Here is a 24022-nt window from a genome sequence, read left to right as displayed (position 1 = left end):
ACCTCAAATTCAGACCTAAGTTCTCACCTGAGTTTTTGTCTGGCAGGCGACTGATCCTCCACACCACAGACCTAAAGGCCTGTTCATATTTAGCCGTGCCGATCGTGACCCTCATGGCTGGTTCGGACCCTGATGTGCTGGTTGAACCAAAGCTGGCTCCTTTATTGAACCGAGCCTTCAGGGACTTTTCTCCCGTCACACTCTCCCGCCTAAAGTTCTTTGCCCAAATTTCTGGTATGGGGTAACGGATAGCAACGTTCTCACATGGTATTAAAGTTAAAGGATCCCGATTGGATGAGAACCCCGTTGACATCACCAGCCAGGACTGAACCTCCACTTCCGCACCCCTGACGCAAGCAACTGTTCTCAGGGTGAAGGGAAGGGATTTTTCTGCAAACGCAGTGCGGAAACACAGTAGTTCAAAGCGACGACCAACCGGTGGACTAAACGTAATGGCACGGGACTCTGTGAACTCTGACTGGTCTGCACACTCATGCAGTCGACAATCCCGCAGTTTAATCCAACGTGACGTTGTGTTAGGAACTATGTCATGCCGAGAAACCACCTCTTTACCTTTGACCTGGACATCATTTAGGCCGATACTACAAGGTGGAGATCCATTCAAGAATGCTAGCATGTTCACTCGGGTCAAAACTAGCTGCTCCAAGATACGGCCGTCCCCTTTGGACAGAATCCCATAAAAGTTATCTCTCACCTCCACATGGACCTCCTCGTCAGTGTAAGTCGTTGGCCAGTTGAGACCTTCTTGATCCACTGAGAGTCCTACAAGCCTCTCCTGCAGAGCATGACGAAACCTCAAGAAGTCCTGGTAGTTTGTGGTCCCAAGTTTCACCACTTGCTCTCTTACGGGCAAATGAACCACAGTGACCTTGGGCTGGATCTTTCTCTTCTCCTTGTAAACCACATTGTCTAAACTGATGGTATGAACCCGGCCATTCTCGTCGTAGTTCTGGAGCTTGGGTTCAGATATCTCATGCTGAGAGTTCAGCTGGAACTCTTTGAAGGGCTTTCCCAGGCCTTTCTCATAGAAAAGTTGCAGCTGGCCACTGTTCGTCAATCTGACAAATATTGGTCCCCAGTGACGTGAGGACATGATGTTCTTCTTCTCAGGGATGCGCAGGAGCATGGGCCAGCCTTCCTGAAGAATCATGTGGTCTGGTTCATAGGTGGAATCATCTGAGCAAACTTCATCCACCGAATCATCTGGTAGTGTAGGACTACCGTCATGGTCAGGGTCAGAGATGTGTATATTCTTGAGTTGATCCAGACCATCCACAGGAAAGCCTGGTGGGACACTATCTTTTCCAATTGCAGAGTCCTTCTGAGCTGAAAAAAGCAAAATCGATTCCTTTTTTATTTCATCGTCTTGATACTTAAAGAATGGTGAGCTGAAGCTGGACAAATTCTGTGCCTCTGGACAGAAGCCAATGCCTTGGGACGTTTTCAGGTCTGTTTTGTCAAAAAAGGCACTGAAAGGGTTAATAGGAGAAGGTTGTAGGTTGGAGAACTCATCATCGAGGAAAGGGTTCTTCTTGTTATAAGGGACACTATTGTTTGATAGTGTGTTATCAAAAGCAAAGATGGAATTGGTGCCATTAGGGGCCAGGATGTGTCTCTCTGTCATCTGACCAAAAATGGAAGAGGAAATCAAGTTGCTGTTGGCATCCTGCAGTGGAGAATTGTTGAGATTATCCAGTTTTGTATTAGAAGGTCTCCCTGGAGACTGGATGTCTTCCTCCTCATCATCATCAAAAGTAACCCAACTGGTAAAGTGGTTGGAAGGGACATATGAATGGCCATTAGTGTGTTGGTTATTTGCTGTCCAGTTGAATGAATCCATGGTTGTTATTTCTTCATCCTCTTGGCACACAGAAGAATCTATCAATAAATAAAGAAGACAGAGCTGTTTTAACACTTTCAGATAAAATTTGAGCTCTCTGACATTTAATAATAACTACTTTTATAACAGAAGCATTCTCTCACAGGAATCAACAGAAACAAAGGCACATGTCATATTTATGAGAGGCAGACAATGTTATAAACAAGAAAATGTATGACCTCCTTGATGTTTCCACTGCCTTTTGAGTTTATTTCTGAAACCTATTTCTGAAAAGTCACAATGGTTGGACTATTTAGGTCTAAATAAAGAAAAGAAAAGACATTTCCAATAACAGAAAGCAGACAGCTTCTAATTAACTACGATTCACAAGCACTTATACATACAATTACTCTTTTCACATGCTACGCATTCATTTCAATACAGATACGCATTCATTTCAATACAGATATATAAATATTTCATAACAAGAGGTGTAAGTGACTTACACAAAAAAAGTGTTTTTTTTTTACACTAGGACAAAACCAAATCTTTATAGTTACACCAAGGTCACAACAGATAGTGGCTACACGTACCACAAGAGCTTGAATTACTTAGTCAAATTATTCACAGCTAAGTAGAGAAATTTCACAATTTACCAAATTATAGACATTCTTACTGTTAGATTATTTTTACCCTAATTCACATTTATTTAATAATTTATTGTAATTCCTATGCAACACAGTTCAACACAGCCTTCATATTGACTCAGTAAGTACGATTACATGCACTTCAAAAGATTGATTTCACACTAAAACAGTCATTTATTTATTTTAAATGTCATGTAAACAAGTTTAATTTAAAAAAGAGACACTGATTATAAATGTAGCTTAGACAAATACACATAAATAAGAGTGATGGCAAAAATGATCATGAATCCTTCTGCTCTCTCTTGGTACTTTTCAAACTCAAGCTCAAACTATTGCCTGTTCCAGTTCTCCAATGCCAAATTAGAGAGAGTCTTTACCTGTTGCTAGGCACCAGCATTCCCCACCTCAGACCTACTTTCTCTGCCAGTGCAACAAAGCACTCAGTGAATGGTCGGTCTCACAGGCTGAAAACTGGCATGACTGCAATGAGAGCATATATGCACTCCCAGACTTTGACACATGCTAATTCACAAACAACAATGGGATATGATCCGAAATAGAAGTATAGACCAAATCAAAAGCCACAAACAAGCCTTTTTATGATTGTAATAGAATTATAGAGCAAAATCCATAAACAGCTAATCATTTGTACTTGAATTGTTCAGGCAACCTTTTCCCAGTCTCTTAAAACATTTACTATATAACGTGAGTGTGCTTGTGTGCTATGGCTTGCGGCTTTGCTAATCTTCTCATATTAGTTCAACAGGGTTTATCATACTACAAATCTACTCAACTGAAACAGTTACTATAACAGAAAGTAATGAAAGACTACAATACACAACATGTGCACACACAGAAGCGACCACAGACATAAAGAGACTTCAAGACTCATATCTTATCAGCCCTGGAGGAAGGAGGTTAAAAGATTATCCAAGCTCAGAGAAAAAGATGATTCCTGTAAATGCAATGCCCGAACATGAATACTTATGAACAGAATCTGCACACCTTCAAAGCAAGTTTGTTCATGTTCTTACAAGAGCTACATCAAATCAGTCAGAGGGTGAGATACAAATTGTAACCATCAGAACAAAGGTTCAAGGTCCAACCAAGTTCAAGTTAATTTCACAAAAACAAATTTACAATATTATCAATATTTTTTCTTCCAACAAAGCTGCAGTTTAATTGCAAATGTATACTCTTATTCTTATTCAGTATTTTTTTCCAGTAAAATAATAATAATACTTTAAACATCCTTAAAACATGACCAGTTTGAGCAAAACTGCTTAAGTTACTTTCTGAGAAAGTATCTCGAATTAAGCTTTTTTTTAACCATATAAAAACATTTTTTTACACTTGATACTTATAACAAGAACAACAGTATTTACAACCTTGCTTCTCAAGTTTGAAATCATTTTTGCAGCCTATTCCGTTCTACGGAGTAAATCATAAAAAAGCAAAAGCCTGTTGCTAAGCATCAACTTACTGGTATTTCTTGAAACTTCTAGCTCTAAGTAAAACTCAGCATGGATAGAGTGCTGATCCTGAGGCTGTATAAGCTATGCCAAGTGAGATTCCAACAAATGCTCGCACCCCGCTTCTTTAATAAAAAAATAAAATAAAAAAAATCTTAAAATACAGATTTGAAAGAAGAATGCATGCTTAATCAGCAATAAAAGATGCCCATGTTATACATTTCTTAAAAGAGGAAGGAAGTATGGTGAAAATCAAAACTCCTATCGCAACAATGTTGATCCAGAAGCATTTATATGCCAAAGTCAGCCAAAACTTTTATACAAACACTCTATGCAAAGCCTGCCACAAAGCAACAGTGCAGGGAAAGAGACTCACCAGTACAGCAGTCAAGAGTCCAGGTGCTAAAGAGAGAAAGCAGATGGGACACCGATTGTGAGGCTTCACTACGGCACCAAGCAGTAAGAAGCAGGTCACATGACCTCCTCTGTCCATAAGTGCCCGCACAGACATGTAGATGCCTGTTGATCTGCCCGCCTCCCTCTCAGGAGGAGTCTGAAGTTTTTGACAGGTAGCTGTCTTTACAGAAACTCTGCCACACCTCAACACAGAAATACAGTCTTTAAAAATACGACTGCTGGGAAACAAGGTCAGAAAGTCGCCCGCACTTAGCTCTCTCATGCTTGTCTGAAACCATGTCCATGAATATCCAGATTATGTGTCATATAAAAGAGAAGACATTATGTGGAAATGTGATGCAGAAACTGACTCAAACCATAACATGATGGTGTGCAACAAACAACTATTTTTATACAGCTATAAAATGTGCAAGTCAACCGGCATGTGACTACAAACTAAGACTTGAGACAAATGGGTGACAGCTTGTGTTTGCACTGATGTCTTGATCTGCTTTGAGATCGCTCAATCCTTTCCTACAGCACTGAGCTACTGAGCTTTATTTTGCTGGTTTCAGATCAGTCCTTCTAAACAAACCCAGAGCATTAAAGGGATAGTTCACTTTAAAATGAAAATTCTGTCATCATATACTTACCCTCAAGTTGTTTCAAAACTGTATGAATTTATTTCTTCTGCTGAACACAAAGGGAGATATTTTGAAAAATGTCAGTAAACAAACAGTTACCAGGTCCCATTGACTTCCATAGTAGGAAAAAAAAAAAATACTATGGAAGTCAATGGGACCTGGTAACTGTTTTGTTACTGACATTTTTCAAAATATCTTCCTTTGTGTTCAGCAGAAGAAAGAAATTCATACAGTTTTGAAACAACTTGAGGGTGAGTATATGATGACAGAATTTTAATTTTAAAGTGAACTATCCCTTTAACAGGGGATTACTGCAGAATTTACTACACCCATTTAAACGGATTATTGTCCACATCAAATGCATGTATTGATATCAAGATTGGCACTCTTTCTGTAATATTTTATTTTAAATAACCATTTTAAAGCCTCAAACTATTTATTGCAAACAAGTAAGAAAATCCCTGCTTTCCATGATGTATCCGATTTGAAACTCACCAAACTATGCTGGTGAGAAGCAGTCAGATCTTTCCTATAATGTGAAACGGAGTGATAGCTGCAGGTGTGAGTCACAGGAGGCTGGTGTTTTGCGAGGACATTTGCAGGGGTCAAAAGGTCAAAGATGGTGAGGAAGCGTGCAAGATTCCCAGCAGGATGTGCTCTTAAACAAGCTGTTGCTCTACTCTATAACCTCGACTGATCTGAGATTAGTTTACTTCTGCTGTTCCCTGTAGAGATTTGTAAACTGACGACAATGTCCTTCTGTGTGGGCTCCAATGGATATGACAAAACCACATACACACATTCTCTTTCTCTTCCTCTCTTGAGCACACACACCCAATGCATCTCTATGAACAACACTAGTCTTATGTACCACCGGAAAAGGAATAAGAAGTAAATGAAAATGTGCATTGTAAATCCTTTATACACTGCACGTCCCAACAGAAAGCTTTCATAAAGACCTGTCTTGCTGCATAAATATTCATATTCACTCGTGTCCGATAGTCTCTCGACTTACAATGACACATTCATAGCTAACTATGTTTCATTCATGAATAAAAGCTGTAAATCACACACATAGAATCCCTCTAAAGAAAACGTTTGGCATACAGTGCTTAAAGTACACACAGCACAAGCCAAGAACATTCACTAGAAAAATAAAATGGAGATGTGCAATGTGTACAAACAGTGAAAGCGGGTCAAACAATTACAGCGGACTATGGACACAAATAATCAGCAATTACAAGCAAATTTACTCTCAATTCAGATGTAAATAAACAATCATGGACCAACACCCATGGGTCACATGGTGAAAGGAAAACAAACAGAACAACACCCTGCTGCCAAGATTTCAACATAGCTGGAGCAAAGGCCTGTGGGTAGGTCTAATGGTGTCTCTCATAGACAGCCCATATGGAAAATTCAAAACCCCCAAATGCTTCTACAAAGACTTAATGAGCATGTTTAATGAGCATGTAGATTATTTGTACTACAGGCATGAATGACACCTCAAATCTTCAGATTTGTTGAGGACAGGTATACCGACATCTGGCCGATACAATGGATGAAAAAAAATCCCATGGAGCAACCCAAGTAATATCAAGAGACCACAGTCTAACTTTAATTGAGTAACCAGAAAGCAACAACCAAGCAACCTCTCAGAACACCTTTTTTTCTACTCACATATTCTTCAGGAAAAAAAAGTACAAAAGTAGTTTGATTATTATTATATACAGATTATTCTTTCCGTTATGCTACTATCCAAAGTGACTTACACTACCATTTAAAGTTTAGTGTCAGTAAGACTTTTATAATGTTTTTGAAAGAAGTCTGTTGTTTACCAAGGCCATATTTATTTAATCGAAAATAAAGTAAAACTGTGAAATATTCTCTATTTTTAATGTAATTTATTCTTGTGATGACAAAGCTGAATTTTACTCCAGTCTTCAGTGTCACATGATCCTTCAGAAATCATTCAAATATGCTGATTTGATGCTCAAGAAAGATTTCTTATTAATGTTGAAAAACAGTCATGCTGCTTAATATTTTTGTGGAAACCACTTTCCTCTGATTTATTTGAAAAGAGCAATCTTTTTTGACATAATAAATGTCTTTACTGTAACTTTTGATCAATGTAATGCATTTTTGCTGACTAAATTTTTTTCAATTTCTTTTTAAAAACCGTACTGACCCCAAACTTTTGAATTGTACGGTGTACGTAAAATTCTTCCTAGCCACTATTGTCTTTTTCTAACTAACTTTTTCTAACTCGAAAAATTGAAGAATGTTGATATATTCTTTTTTAAAGAATTTTTAAATCTTTTTATGATAAAAATCTAGTGCAGCTTGTCATAATTACACAGTTGACTATTTAGTGTAACATCTGCTTTAACTAACACTCAATATCATGCACTGCTATTCACTTCTCCCTGAAGTGAAAATTCTGTTGCAGTGACTTCATCTTCCCTCAGTCTGAGAAATTAAGCATGCTGCATTTTAATAAATAAAACCGTCTTAAGCACCTTACCCTCTCCCGTCTCCATAGAAACCCTGGTCTGAGTGAGCTATTGCTGGAGGGCTGAGGAGAGAGGCCTGAGATGGATCGTGTAGGAGCGCTAACCGCTCCGCCGCAAATTACCTGCGAGAGAGAGAGCGTCCTGCCTCAAATCAGCACAGCGTTCCTTCAGAGCCACCATCACTCACACGAGAGGAGCGTCTGAGGAGCAGCTGTCACAGACCGCGAGAATTTATTTGTCCCGATTCCTTCATCATTTACTCCTAAACCTGCCGTCTTTTCATTCCGCCTGCGTTCCTGGATGCGACCCTGGAGGCTGTGCTGAGCAACGGGCGGGATTTATTGATGGATAATTCAGCGTGTGAAGCATTTCCTGTGCGATTCTCACTTCCTTATGTCTTCTCACGAGGGGACAGACTTTAATTACTGTTTGAGGCATTGGGTGAATATAAAACTGCCACTTGCAGACGTTCGGATGATGAGAGTTACCATTTATTAACTAGTATAGACTGTGTGTGTGGTACTCACTTGGAGAGTGAGGACAGGAGGGTGTTTGACTGGGTGGCTCTTCAGTGCTAAGAGAGGGCAGGTCACAGGAAGACGCCCCCATGCTCACGGAGCTCTGCTCCTCTGATTGGGTGGTCCAGCTGCTCTCTGAAGGGGGAACGGTACTCCAGAAACTGGCTGAAGAGCAAATGCTGTGTCTGGGACCTGTAATAAAACAGAAATATCTTTATAGAGATAAACATTTGTGGTACATACTCATAAAATAAACAAGCAAAATTCTGTTAAGCAAAATAGTTCATCCAAAAATAAGGAAGTCGCTTATGCTCTTAAGGCTGCATTTACTGATCCAAATACAGTAAAATCTTGTGAAATATGATTACTTACAATTTAAAATAACTGTGCTCTATTTTAATATATTTTTAAATGTAATTCATTACAGAATCATTTCTCCAGTCTTCAATATCACATGATCCTTCAGAAATCATTCTAATATGCTGATTTGCAGCTCAAGATTTATTATTTTATTATTATCATTGTTGAAAACAGCTGTGCTGCTTAATATATTTTTTGTGGAAACAGTGATACATTTTTTAAGATTCTTAAGGTCCAACAGCATTTATTAGAAATATAGTTTTTTGAATAGATAGAATCTATGTCTTTACTGTCATTAATTTAATGTATTAAAATTAATTTAAAGCATCCTTGCTGAATAAAAGAATTTCTTTAAAAATAAAAACACTTTTTATTGGTAGTATAGATAATTGTTTCTATAATGTAGCCTATTTGAATTTCATTACATTTGAATTTCCTTAAATTACTTTCCTTAAACTATTTATTTTCAAACTGAAATTCAACTGACAATTCTGCCTCCTATTTGTAATTGTGGAATTCGATTAAAATTCAGAAATTGAATTGGAATCCAAAGGCATTGTCATTTTTAATTGTGAATGGTGCACAACCCTTGTATGTGTGTGTGCAAATAAATGTGCGTCGCTAATGAACAGGTGTTATCGTTGAATTAGGACAAGAGACTATTAAATATTCACAGTGGGGAAAAGTGCTTTAGTAAAAGGATTAAACATCAAGGGTGAGGTGAGATAGCACAGCATACTGATGTGTATCAGCCTCGTCAAACAATTGAATCAATCTACTCAATGATTTTAATTAGCACTGCTGTAATTGCTATCAGAGGACACATTTTTTATGTTATGAATTACTATGTAGATAGAATAATGCCTTTAAACAACAATGGTTTTAGATTCAGGTTGGAGTAAATATATAAAGTCAGATGACACACTTCCAGTTATTTCAATACATGTAGGCAACTTTGATGCTTAATCAAACAATTGGGATTTAGAAACATGCCAAGCAGGATGTGTACACTGCCTAGCAACAAATCCAACCATACAGGGTTTTATTCCCTTTTCCCCTGGAGCTCAATTAAAAGAGTTCACAAAAGTAGTTCTTTAAAACTTTTATGGCCTACCTACAGCATAAAGAAGAACTTGTCAATGTTATAAGAAAAATCTAAAAAATTGGGGACATGGGTTGAAATGGATAAAGAACGAATCTCATGTAAATGTTGTCCTTTATTACACAAGAAAAAAAACAGAAGTGGTTTGAAGCAATGAACTGACATCATCTGACTGCGAGTATCACAGTGGCAAAGACAAAAAAGATGATGTGTCATATGATTATGATGATGATGATAAGTCAAAGACACGACTGCATCTTCAGTTTGAAAAATGAAAGTACAGTCAACTAACAACTAAGAGGACTATAGTGAATATCAATTGCCACGAACAAAACAAGAGACAAACTTGCTTTGGCGAGTAAATAAAACATGGTGTTATGTTTACTAGGAAAAGCAACTTACAAAGAATGATAGTTCAACAACTTTTAAAATTGAACATTTAACTTTTATAGTGTTATGCGGCATTTACTACAGGTGATGAGCTTTGAGAAAGCGCACGAAGGGGTCACGTGTGCGAGGGGGAGGAGGGGGGGGGGTACGACCGTTTGATTGACGAACTTACTTGTCCAATGATTCTAGGTGGTCTTGGAAAAGATTGGCTGGAGTTTTTCGAGTCCTGCCGTTCCACAGATGATTAAATTGCTTAATTTTCATTTCAGTGCTTTTAACTCAGTGGCTGTAAGTGGGTTAGAAATAGGTAGAAGGAACAATTGAAGGAACTGTAGAGTAATGGGAATGGTTCAGGTAGAGTGAGAGTGTGGTGAGAAAAAAGTGTCTCGGTCAGAAGACGTCAGGTAGTATGTAGTGATAGATGAAGCAGGGAGAAGGCAAGGTTTGTTGCAACACCAGTAGCATTTATTTATATTTCTGGTCGATGTTAGTTCAATGCATTGTTTGTGTGTTCAGAGATTATCATCTGCAGATCTTGGTTGTAACGAGTGCTTGTTTGAGCTACTTTTGCTTTTCTATCAGCTTTTCTAATAGGTTAGAAAAATATATTTTTTTAAATGGTAAAAAAAGAGAATCACATACTCCACCTTTAAGCATGCCCAAAGGTCAATAATATGCACAGCAAAAATACCATTTTTATAACAGTTAATTCTTGTTCTCATTGGCACCCATGTACACCCAATGACAATGCAAATTACCTCAAATTAATAAACTGAAATAGTTTAAATTCTTTAAGGGGTACTTCATCACTAGCAATATAGACTATCAATAAAACGTGGCTGCCTATGCAGTAGAAAAAAAAAGGTTTTAAATCCAAGGACTCTCCCATTAGTCTGCTATGGGTATGCTTGACCAGAGTCAAAAACAACCTTGCTTTAGTAGGAAATACTTCTTAGCAAGCTTTTAGTTATAATGGTGTCAACTTGTATAGTTCCCGGGTGCAAGTATAAACATTTAGCAAGAGTTACTTTTGGTACGGTGAAGGATCCAGAACATTGTAGGCTGCAAAAGTTCGTAAATATGGAGAGAACGCAGCACAGAAAATCTGAAAAAAAAATGTGTTTGTAGTCAACATTTCAAACTGCATGACTACAAACACTTGGGCGTGGCCTAAGCCAGCTTGTACTATTTATAGTGTGTTTTGTAGCACTTATTAGAAAGAAGCAGTCAAGCAACAGGAAGTGACAGTAACTGTAAGTGTTTTGTATCTTTTTCTCATTTGATTTAAAGAGCAGTTGCAGTTACTAGGAAATCGTGTTTGTTTACTGTGTTCACGAGCTGAAATCTCGTTGGTGAAGTCTTGTTTGTTCGCGTTTAGTCATGAGGTAAACAGTTTTGCTAGTGAGGCATGGCCTAAGCCAGCTTGCGCTATTTATACAGTGTGTTTTGTAGCACTTCACCTTTCGGCGAAACCTACGCTCACTCTCACCTATCCTCTTTGGTCTCATCCACACTTCCTCAACCTGATCAGCTCTCAACACTAGATACTAACAGTGCAACTGATACTCTTTTCTCCACTTTAACATTCTGCTTGGACAACTTCTGCCCCCTTTCCACCAGGCCAGCCCGCGCCACACCCTCTGCCCCCTGGTTATCTGATGCTTTCCACGAATATCGTTCCAAACTCAGGGGTGCAGAGAGGAAGTGGCGCAAATCGAAATATCCTATTGACCTTGGTCTTTATCAATCCCCCCCCCCCCCTCTCTCTTGCTTCTCTGCTAATATCTCTACTGCTAAAATTACTTACCATCACAACAAAATTAACAATTCTTCTGACTCTCGCATGCTTTTCAAAACTTTCTCCTCTCTTCTCAATCCTCCTCCTCCTCCATCAACCCTAACAGCTGACGATTTTGCCATATACTTCATAAATAAAACAACCACCATCAGCTGCCAATTTACCAAACCACAAACTGACACACATATCTTACCAGCTAACACAAACATTCTACCCTCCTTCTCTCTGCTTTCAGAGGCAGAAGTCTCCAAACTCCTCCTTTCCAATCAGTTGTACCCGCACTCACGCACATCATAAACACCTCTCTTCACACTGGTACTTTTCCTACAGCATTTAGGCAGGCTCGGGTAACCCCACTGCTTAAGAAACCCACTCTAATCCAGCACATCTGGAAAATGACAGACCAGTATCCCTTCTTCCATTCATCGCGAAAACACTTAAACAAGTCATTTTCAACCAGATCTCTTCCTTTCTTACACAGAACAACCTCCTGGACAACAACCAGTCTGGTTTCAAAAGAGGACACTCAACTAAGACTGCCATGCTCTCGATAATTGAAGCTCTGAGACTGGCAAGAGCAGCTTCCAAATCCTCAGTTCCCATCCTGCTGGATCTGTCTGCTGCCTTTGACACAGTTAACCACCATATCCTTCTGTCAATTTTAAAGACGAAGGGCATCTCGGGAACCGCACTACAATGGTTCAAGTCTTACCTCTCAGGTAGGTCCTTCAGGGTGTTGTGGAGGGGTGAGGTGAGGTGTCCAAGACCCAACATCTGGCTACTCAGTGCCTCAGGGCTCAGTGCTTGGACCACTTCTCTTCTCCATCTACATGACATCACTAGGATCTGTGATTCAGAAACATGGCTTTTCCGATCACTGCTACGCTGATGACACACAACTCTACATCTCATTCCAGCCTGATGATCCTACGGTTGCTGCTCGCATCTCAGCCTACCTGACAGACATTTCTGGATGGATGAAGGACCACCACCTTCAACTAAACCTTGCTTGAAGTTGCTTGTGGTCCCGGCCAACCCAACACTACACCACAACTTCTCCATTCAGCTAGGTTTGTCATCCACTTTCCATACCACATTGCAAGAACTGCCCGGTCCTGCAGATTTGTCTTTTACAACATTAGGAGGATCAGGCTCTTCCTATCAGAGCATGCTACACAACTCCTTGTCCAAGCACTTGTTGGTCCAGAGACTGGACTATCATAATGCTCTCCTAGCAGGTCTTCCAGCTTGCATTGTCAAACCTCTGCAAATGATCCAAAATGCTGCAGCTAGAGTGGTCTTTTACGAGCCGTCACTCCTCTCCTCACAAAATTGCACTGGTTGCCAGTTGCCGCTCGCATCAAATTCAAGTCACTGACTTTTGCCTACAGAACAACCACTGGCTCTTCTCCTACCTAAACTCATTACTTCAGACTTACGTGCCACCCAGAAACTTGTGCTCTGCAAGTGAATGCAGTCTTGTGGTGCCATCTCAAAGAGGCACAGAATCTCTTTCTCTGACCTTTTTCTGGTCTGTTCCATGCTGGTGGAATGAACTGCCTAACTCAACCATAGCGGCTGAGTCTGTGACCATTTTCAATAAACGGCTGAAGACATCTTTTTCGGGCCACATTTGAGCCATTAATACAAACACTTTATCTTCTATTCTATATTTATTATCTTTATATATATAAAATATTTTATATGTATATATAAAATATATATATTATATAAAAAAAAAAAATTCAAGTACACGTACTGCATAAGATCAAACTGGGAAGGGTCATAGCACTTGCATTTTGTTGTCCTGTTAGTTTAACTGCTTCTATTGTTCTCATTTGCAAGTCGCTTTGGATAAAAGCGAAGCAAAAAAATACCCGAAGCAAAACGTTGTCGCTTACAGGTAAGAAAGATGTTGCCATAGTGTTCCATTTTGACCATAATGCTGTTTAAAGAGTAGACAAAGTAAGATACAATTTTCAGAGATAAACCTACTTTTACAATAACGGTTCTGTTAATAACCCTCTGTTGATCTAACTGTCCATGGGCGGGGATGCCAAAATGCGGAAGTATAATATGTCGTTTTACGAAAGCCCTGGAGCTGTCAAAAGACTTTAGCTGACAAATAAACGTGAATTTCTCGATCCAAGTAACAGAGAGAAAGAGTAAATATTGTTCATTCACATATACGATTACACTAACTAGTTTTCGAACCAAATTCAATGCATTCAAAACCAATCTCTGTATTTTCATGCATCCATGTTGACAGTGATAAGTGGAATCTCAATGTTTCAAGTGAATAGTTGTAAAGATTTAAAAAATATTCTCAGTCTATGAGAAAAGAAAAAAAGTGCGCATGTGGGATTACTCCACCTAACACTCCTTTTCCTGAGGGTTCCCAAACCACTGATATCACCATAATCACAACATCAGATGAATCCAAATGTGCGCTAATGATTTTTAGTCAATAAATCACATTATGTTCACAGAATACTTATTTAATACAACCATGGAAACATGAGGTGTATGCTGCATTAGCAATAAAAGATGAACTGCTTTTACTCCTCCAGACTGTGGTTGGATAAACCCAACATATGACATTAGCTTCCTGGCTGCTAAACCTTCCTCTAGACCACACATGAAAATAAAGGCATCAACCCTGAAATCATATGTTGGACAGCCCCTGTAATCAGAGTAAATAAGCAGTACTTTAACAAACCCAGGCTTGATCTCTTAGTGATCATATTATGAAAGAATGATAGACTGGGGCTGCACCCTGGACTTCATCCTTAGGCAGATTTCATGCAAGAACAACAACAGCCGAGATGAAAACTCTGCTTATGGCTTCAATTAGGGTTTAAAGGGTTTGGCCATTTGCGTGTAGCTGCACCCGGCCTCTCATAGGAGATTTCCTGGGAAAGAGTTGCTGGCAAAGCTGCCGGGTTTGACAAGAGTGGGGGTGAGTGAGTCAATGTGTGCAAAAAAGAGACAGACAGAGATAAAGAGAGACAGGCAAGACTAGACTAAGCCTCAGGCCTAAAGGAAGTGACACAGTCCTAATCAGCCCAACCCAACTAAGTCAACTCATTTATAGAAATCAGAAGAATAATGTTTCTCAGGAAAACTGGAAACATTGGGAAATCCTTGTTGAAATGGGTGTGGTGTAATGGTTAGAAGCTCAAGGCTGGTTCTGAAAGGTTGCCTTTGTGCCCTCAAGCAAGGCATAACCCCAGGTTGCTCCAGGGGAATTGTCAATATCATGAGTCACATGACTACGTACTCACTTGTTGAGGAGGGATCTGTCACACATTATTTTGAGTTTATTTTGAGTCTCATTATGAAACTATTATTACTAATTTTATGAAACAGAGGAAATGCAGAAATGTGAAGCTTGTAAATGGACTTAGGCCTCTTCATAAAAAAAATACAAATTTTTTATATAAAAAAGCAGGGCAGTTTAAATAAATTGTATTTTTGGGCAGGTGAGGAAGTTTGTTTTAAAACTGGAAACCTTAACCTTACAGAACTCTTTTCTCAGAAGATCTTATTTCCTTACAACCATGTTTTCTAGTATTGTCAATGATTTTTAAACAAACTGAAGGATGATGGATTGTATTGTACGTAATCCTGAAAACCCCTTAGGGAGCATAGCATGTGAGATTCTACCTTTTATGCAATAAAAAAAAAACAGATTTAAGAAGTTCTCATACCTTTTACCTGCGTTGAGGGAGGAGGAGAGGGTGACCATGGTTTGTCATCAAACTGAACCCAGGAATTCGTCTGCTCTGTCTTGTGGCCAGGCACACATGGTACTTCTGGCCAAGTAGAGGAGTCCAGCAAAGGCTGGTCTAAAGAGGGCTGGAGGTGGTCCTCATCTACAGAGCAGAAGAAACAACACACAAACACGGTAAGTGAAATAGAGCCTCTGTTCAGTTGAAATGTCACAGCTGAATGTTAAATCTAGCAGGGTGCAAGAGCTCTGGACCATTCCAGCAGTAATCACTATGGAGCAATGACCTAAGGACACAGGAATCTCACGGAAAGGTCTGAACGCAAACTCAGACAGAGTAAAACAAACTGATACCCAATCTGCAAAAGGTTACATGTCTTTATAATTCCTTATGAATGGTGCAAAACTATTTTTCAATTAGGTACAAGAACGTCATCTAGAGCCTTTCTTTGCCATGTAAAGTAACATTCGACAATCCTTATATCCAAGATTGGACAAGGTTTTCCAATTGTGTAAAACTGAGATAGTCAGGGTAGTGCCATAATTATTTTTTTACACTAATGAAAATAAGGCTGTGAGGGATAGAAGTACAGTATGTTCAATTGGTTTGTCCTACAGTTTAACAACATGCCAATTGTTCAGCTGACACTTTCAATAGACAAAACTTCCATGAAACAGTTTTGAAAGTTGCGAGTTCTGAAAATTACATGACCTAGTACCTTTATACAGTACCTAACATTGTAAAGACTGAAGATTATCTCTGAAGAAGGTCTATTATTGACTGGTCAAATAGGTCCTAACAATTACATTTATTACTTTCATCAGCAGAGTATTCAAGGTATATATTTTTTACCATGTTTGATACCAGAGAACTGAACCCACAAAATATCTAGTGACTTGTTGTGAGTAAAGACAATGTTTGTACTGACCTGCCCGTGACTCCTCATCTGAAAAAGCGACCCACCCCGGTCTTGGAGTTCCAGTTCTGCTACTGGCTGTAGCAGCCATGGGGAGTTGTTCTGTCCTGTGTCTTCAGTTGCTTGCACCTTGTAACTTTGTCTCACTCCAACAAATCTTGAACGCCATGCCCACCTAAGGAAGGCTTAAGAAGAAGAAGAAAACATTAGCTATTCATTGGGGATTTTATCCATTTCAACTACTGGCCAAACAGTTATTGTTGCTAAGAAGAGTCAAAATATTAAAAATAATTACAATAAACAAGGCTTGTTTACACTGTTTTTAAACAGAATAGAAATACAGTATACATGATCTCATATGATCCTTCAGAAATCATTTTAATATGTGGATTTGATGCTCAAGAAACATTTCTTATTCCTGTCAATGTTGAAAACCATGATTTGTCAAGATTCTTTGATTAATAAAAAGTTATATATATATATATATATATATATATATATATATTAGGGCTGTCAAAAAATTAATCGTGATTAATCGCATCCAAAATAAAAGTTTGTGTTTGCATAATATATGTGTGTGTACTGTGTATAATTATTTATATATATAAAAACACACACAATCATGTATATATTTAAAGCTGCAGTCCGGCACTTTTTTGGGTTTAAAAATATCAAAAAAGACATTTTTGAAAAAAAACATAACCACCCAGTGTTCAAAACGATCTGCTTGCCTTACCTCGATTCAAAACGGTAAGCATGTAATAATGATTTTAATTCCAGTGGTACTGGTGGATTTCCGCGGGAATTTCGAGCATGTCTTTGCATCATTACGTCACTTCTGTACACAGAGAGAATGAGTCCCGGCTAGCGTGTGTGGATGATGGTGGAGGTTTAGCTTAGCACTTGGTATGGCGGATCCCGAAAGTTTAAAGCGACAATCACCAGTGACAACTGGAGATTCACCAGTTGTAAAACCCAAAGACTTCGGACTTCAGAGTGGCTACAGAAAAAATATATTTTTCACGTTTTGACGTGATATAAGCAATCGTTAGATTTAATCAGCATGATATAGCCCACTGCAATGCTTCCCCCCACCCCCCGAATTTGGTCAGAACAAAAGTGAATGTTACTTACTTGTTCAGATGACATTTTCCGATGAAAATTCTAATGTTGACACTTTCAAAAAGTATACTCTGAGATTGCTGATGACAGTAACGTTACAGTATCCACAGCGACGCGGCAGCCTCAATAATTGTGTTCATCCGCGCTGTTTCATGCCGATTTACTACCCACGCACAGTTAATAATTCCGCGAATAACTGCAATTGCAGATTTCTAACAGAGATGGCGACAAAGAGGAAAAACGACGGACTGCAGCTTTAAGAAAAATTCGTTATATTTATATATAAAATATTTATATATAATATAAATTATATAAATGTATATACAGTATATAAATGAAAATATTTCTTAAATATATACATGAATGTGTGTGTATTTATACATAATAATTATACACAGTACACACAAATATATTATGTAAACACAAACTTTTATTTTGGATGCGATTAATCACGATTAATCTTTTGACAGCCCTAATATATATATATATATTTCTTTTATAACATTATAAATATCTTTAATGTAACTTTTGATCAATTGAATGCTTTCTTGTTGAATAAAAGTATTACCGGTAATTTCTTTCTTTTTTTCAAAATCTTACTGACCCCAAACTTTATCCTGTTTGGGTACAATTTAGCATATATGCGCCAAAATTATAATATAATAAATGATAATAATCTGTATTTTTATTTTAACATAGCTATGTATCTGAAATGTCACCTGTGACCTTCCATAGATAATTGATTGTTTTTTTAGCTGATTTGAAATTGATAAAACTTTTCAACTTTGCTAATTTAAGTTAAATACGATGTTATTAAAATGTCTACTCTGTCCTAATGATTCCATGCAGGTTTTGACACAATGAGTGGGCACAAAATGGTCTTAACAATTAATCATCACAATAGTGTGTGATTTTGAATAGTCTACAAAATAATAATAAAAATATTGTAAATGCTCAATATATTGACCAGCCCTAAATCATCAAGTGATAATGAAGAATCGTTCTATACACTTTACAGGATTGCTCTACTGGCTTTACAGGATGAGTTATGTTGTACTTGCATTTGTTGAGAATACAAAAAGGTTGCAAATTTGAGGCTTGGGCAGCAAGAAGTGACAGCAGTAAACACAGAAGGCTTATGTAAGTGTTTTTGACTGCCAAACAGAAAACAACATGCCCCGACAGGGCCTTTCTATACAGGATGGAGGCTGTGTGAAGCTGCAGGAAAGACTACTGATAAATGTCTGACAACTGAAAACTATTTATAACACAAAGAGCTACTACAGCCCCTCTGGCTTCTTAGATGCAACGTCATACATTAAAGCAGTGTGTTGTAAATATAATCAAAGTTTGTGTCAAGAACCACTGCACTCTAATGTCTCATTAGTGTTTACAAGGCACTGGGTGACAAATGCACCACCTTAAAGTCACCGATGCCCTTCAAAGGTCACAAAGGAGGAAAGGCACAGTAACAAAAGCGGAGAACCATTGTGATCAGGATTTTTCCACATCAGAGAGGGGCCTATTTTCTCTCCTAAATCAAGACCCTGCAGGAAACACACTTTAATAGAGGAAACACACTTGGACGTGCTGAACAATCTAGTAAATTGGGGCCAATTCCGTAACATGTTTTCGCTCTGATGAATCTCCTTTGCATTCACAATCCGGCTACACGCTACCCTTCCTCAGCCCCCTTTTTCACACCAAACAAAGCAAGCACCTCCCTCCAACTACCGAATTCATTGAACATCTCTCAACACCCATACTTACTGAAAAACAACAGCCGTCATTTACTGATTTGGATGCTGTCTATCAGCACTATATTCCACAGCCATTTCTTGTCCGGTCATGTAACTGTATTTAAAAGGTTCTTCTTACTTATAAATTTGCCTCAAGTATTAACATGACAAAAATAAAACCATGTGAACAGGGCTAGAAAATAAACAGGGATTCCAGGTCCTAAACGAAACACAGTCAAACAACTTGAGTTACCACCATTTTCTCTGAACTTGTGAAATGGCCTGAAAGCTAACAATAAAAAACACAAAACTAATTATGAATTTATATGGTCTTTATGAAATTAATGCTAAACAGTAAGCATTTTTGTTAATACTTGTTACACTATTTTGTGACACTAAAAATACAATACTAGGGTTGTCAAGCTAATATAATTTTTAATCTAATTACATGTTGTGCCGATTAATTAGGCCTAATCTAATTAATAGCACATCAAATTTGGCTGAAAAATGACCCCCATTCGAACACTACGCTCCGCACATAAAACAAACTCATGTTGTCATGAGCAAACTTGGAACCGCATGCTCACTATCACAAGACAATAGGAGTGTCCGAGCTCTGTCACCAAACAAAGAATAAACAGACTGAAGTGACAGAACCCAGACAATTTGACGTATTCAAATCTGCCAAACACACACAGATGCAAATTAAATTACACTATCTGACTAGATATTAAATTATTGTGAAAACTTTTAATTCTGGCCATTTTAGTTGCTCTCTGGAGCTTTCAGAGTGTGCAGTCAGAATTTCAAAGCAACAGCAATGTTTGCAGCTGCAAAATCTAACAAAACTTCCATCCACTTCTCAGACTCCACCAGGCTTGGGCTTTGGCAGTCTGTCAGTTATGTCAGTGGTGCATGCAGACATCCACAAGATATGTGCACGATATTCGGACGTTTGGCATAGCTTGCCTGCAAAACTCTCTCACTGTGTCAAATCTCTCACTCGCACGACCGTCCGCGAGCTCATGATCATGCATGACATCATTATTCAGACTTATAGACACTGCATAATTTCCTGCTGTCAGAGCAGAATTTGCATCACGCAGTACATGTGGATAGGAGTAAAGACAAACAAACCAAAAAGGAATAACAAAAGTTTCTAAATGCAGGAATAAACAGTTATAATTTTTGTGAAGGTGATCACGGACGGTCTACATATGTGACCGTAGCAGAGCGCAAGCATGTGCATCTCATCATGAGAAGTCAACAGGCCTCAGTTCAGCCTCATGTTCACCTTTTTCTTAACGTAAGAGTGTGACGACCTTCCAGTCTCATCCACTTCCAGTTATTTACTATAGCGTCTAATGAATCGGAAGAGCGCACACATTCACACACAAAAAAAGCGAACTTAACTTCCACGTTGCAAATCGTAAAAACCTTGTCATGGCATTTGGCAACCAACTGAAATTAAATTTAATATTAACTAAAATGACTAAAAATTAAACACTTTATAGACAAAAAATTACAAAAATGAAAAAGCACATAACAAAATTACTACAACTGGAACTAAAATAAAATATAAAAATATCAGCTACTTCAAAATATTAATAAATACTATAATAGTATTAAAAAGAATCCTTAAATAAAACTGGGTCTATGGTGTAGCAATCAAAATATATGACGGATAAAATTCATAGCATTAAATCAGACATACAGTATGATATGGGGAAAATAATTAGTTTTGCAATGTCACAAAAACAGGTGTTTGATTCCAGACAGCTTGATTATAATTTAAGTGATCAAGATTTGAGTGGTCTAGTTTTGTTTTGCATCAGTCAAGCCAGATTATGTTGTTTTGAAATGTATATGGTAAGGACTTTGCTCCCCCCTCACTATCCACTGGCATGAATGGTTCCAGCAGGTTTAAAGGGGCCAGTGCAGAGCCAGATCAGCCACCTTAACTCCTGCAAATGTCCCATACTGTGCTCGGCAAAAGAAACTCTGCCATTCCCTACAGCTTTATCTCATGGAGGGGGCTTGCTGGGCTGTCTCACTAAAACTCAGCAATGCACCAAAAGACAACAAAGACTGGTTAGGTTTTAATAAAAAAAGCACATACACCCCCCTGCCTCCCAAAAGTTCTCAGCTTAATGCCAAGTTCACAGAAAAAATGTTTACAGAGCAGCGAAGCTCACATGAATAACAGTAACACCGTAATCTCCAGACACTACCAGAAAATCCTGCTGCGCTCAGTCTTCAAAGACACTGCCACCAGTTCCAAAACAAGTAGAACGAGTAAAAACAAATACAAGTAACTGAATCCATGTATAGGTAAAAAGGTCAATCTACCACCTGGGACAAATAAATGCAGCAAATGAAGGACATTTACTCCTGGATGGCCACACTTACCTTGCGGTAATGTAGCCTGCGTATGAAGATAAATATTGTATGCTGACAACTACACCATTTATTTTTACCTAAGTGAGACTAAATATAATTGAGTTAATGCAGGCAGGTAAATACACATATTTTGTGGGAATATTGTGGGAACATTTTTTTTTGAAAATGTCAATGTCAAAACCTGACAAAGGTTCATATAGGGTCTATTCATTATGTATTGATAAATATCTGAAATGCCATATTTACATTTTTAGATAATTCAATAGAGTGGAGCTTCATAGTCTGGTAAATCCCAACAAGGACATGAAAATTTTAGTTTCTAATTTTTCATCTATACAAAAGCAAACCGTACAAGCCCAGTTCTAACAATGACTCAGCAAGAAAAAGGTTTCTGACATGCTATATTAATCACATAACTATACAAAACAACAAAAACATGGGCACCACCGCCTCCACATGCTTTCCACAGCAGTTTCAGTTTCACTATTCCCTGAGGAGCTGAACACCTCTTACAAACATTTACCATGGTAACCACAGTTTCTGCCAAAGTACCATAGTTACTAGTTATTGCGATTACAAAAACATATAACTTTAGCATTATCCACCACTGTCATTAAAGACCTTCTCGACAAGAACCATTTTCTTTTCTCTGTTGATGGATTTCCTATAGAAACTGAGGTGGGACATAAAGGTATTGTCTCCTTTTAAATTAGTTGGTATTGGGCAAGAGGTATTAGAAGGGACTTTTTAGAAACGCAACTTTAGAAATAATTTGATTGAACAAGAATCTATGCAGTGCAGCATGAATCATCAACCTTTTAAGGTATCACCTGAACTTTTAAGACAGCCTGAATACTGACACACAAAAAATTATTGAATTGAGTATTTATTATAATTTTATCATCACAAAATTATGAAAAGATGCTGAAAGCATATCATTTCAATAAGTTCCTATACTGAGCAACTTTTTTTTTTTTTTTTTTTTTTTACTGTGGTAACCTTGGTAAAATTAATGACTACGGGGTCTTCAAAAGCATTGATGAACCCTTTAAAAATTCTGAACATGCAAAAATTGCGTCATACATATCAAAAATAAGATGTGACAACGATACATGTAGCCTATGCATTATAAAATTGTAGCGGAACAAAAAATAGGCTAAGTACTGGGACTTTTAATCTAATAATAATTTCAGCTGCACAAAATTATCGTGTACCACAACAGTATTCAGATATGATCGTTTCCTTTCATTATCATCATAATCTGTGCTGATCAGACAACTACAATATGCTGTGATCTCGTGCTTCAACATGTAACGTTAACAATGGTACAAAAACAACTAGAAAAGTCTCCTTATCGCATCGACTTAACATAAAAACATCTTCCATATGCGTGTTCAGACATTTGATAACTTTTTGCCACGTATTACACATATCCTGCTCCCAATGTAAACAAAGCACACGCGTTTACAACAACCTGTTGCAACATGTGAGAAATATAGTTTCATGGTAACTTATGTACCTAAATATTTATCGCATAACATATATCTATGAAAATAATTCAAGATTATTGAGCAAATTAAGTCGACAGTATTGTATAACACAGCGACAAGGCAGAAAACAAGTGCACCGGAATATTTACCTACCGATACCGTGTTGTTGAGTCAGAGCAGATTGTAGCTCTCACTCGCTCCCGGTGAATCAGCTCTAATGCCCCACCTTACTCACAGCTGATTGGACATTTGAAACAGCGCTGTTCGAGGCCCCACCTTATTGTCACATGATTGGACAGTTAAAGCAGCGCTGCATCAAATGTCCAATCAGATGCAAATCTGATGGAGTATCGAAGAAAGCTGCCCCCAGATCCCAGTGCTCATGGCTCTGGTTGCACCTAAACGCATCACATGGATTAAAAAGTGCGTCTAAACAAATACATTTGTATTATATTATATTATATTATATTATATTATATTATATTATATTATATTATATTATATTATATTATATTATATTATATTAGTTAAAGTGAGAGCTGTTTGTTCTAAAACAAAAAAAATCTCTGTTTATATTACATGGGAAAAGAAGTTAAATTTGTATTTTGGGTTTACCCAATGGGCTTTCTTTGTTTGAAATATATAATCAATTTACATGCATTATTATATTTAACATATAATTAACGAATTGGATCTGTTGGATGTACATTTTTGTGTTGAGACTTGTGTTTGTGTTGGCATGGCTTTGTGTGTCCTTTTTTAAACAGCAATTCTTAGAAAGGAATCATAAAATAAACAAACAAAATATTCAAAGTTAAGATGCATGACTTTTTAACATTTCTGAAAAAAGTGAATTGGAGTGATGTATTTTATGTAAAACATAAATGTTTCCTACAGGGGGCGCCAAAGTTCGTATTACGCTTGCCATTAAATTTAACTTTAGA

The 24022-nt window shown here is 37.8% G+C and overlaps 1 protein-coding gene across 3 annotated transcripts in view; it reads right to left on the bottom strand.

The window, feature by feature from the left end:
- Nucleotides 1-23302, bottom strand: part of ston2 (stonin 2) — a 29066-nt gene extending 5764 nt beyond the window's left edge. Inside the window, exons 1-5 of one of the 3 annotated variants that reach the window (XM_079632505.1) lie at nucleotides 23232-23302; nucleotides 16340-16512; nucleotides 15391-15555; nucleotides 8040-8222; nucleotides 28-1899 (exon numbers count right to left, since the gene is read on the bottom strand). In XM_079632505.1, the coding sequence (XP_079488631.1) occupies nucleotides 28-1899; nucleotides 8040-8222; nucleotides 15391-15555; nucleotides 16340-16418 (2299 nt within the window). In that variant the 5' untranslated portion in view covers nucleotides 16419-16512; nucleotides 23232-23302. Of the gene's footprint in view, nucleotides 1-27; nucleotides 1900-4335; nucleotides 4362-8039; nucleotides 8223-15390; nucleotides 15556-16339; nucleotides 16513-23231 lie in introns of those variants that run through there. The other 2 variants (XM_079632506.1, XM_079632507.1) reach the window with 2 other exon arrangements.
- Nucleotides 23303-24022: the final 720 nt, after the last annotated feature.

This window comes from Phoxinus phoxinus (assembly GCF_949152265.1).
Source record: "Phoxinus phoxinus genome assembly, chromosome: 13".
Classification (NCBI taxonomy): domain Eukaryota; kingdom Metazoa; phylum Chordata; class Actinopteri; order Cypriniformes; family Leuciscidae; genus Phoxinus; species Phoxinus phoxinus.
Note: the sequence above shows the minus strand (reverse complement) of the source record. Positions and strands in the feature narration are given on the sequence as shown.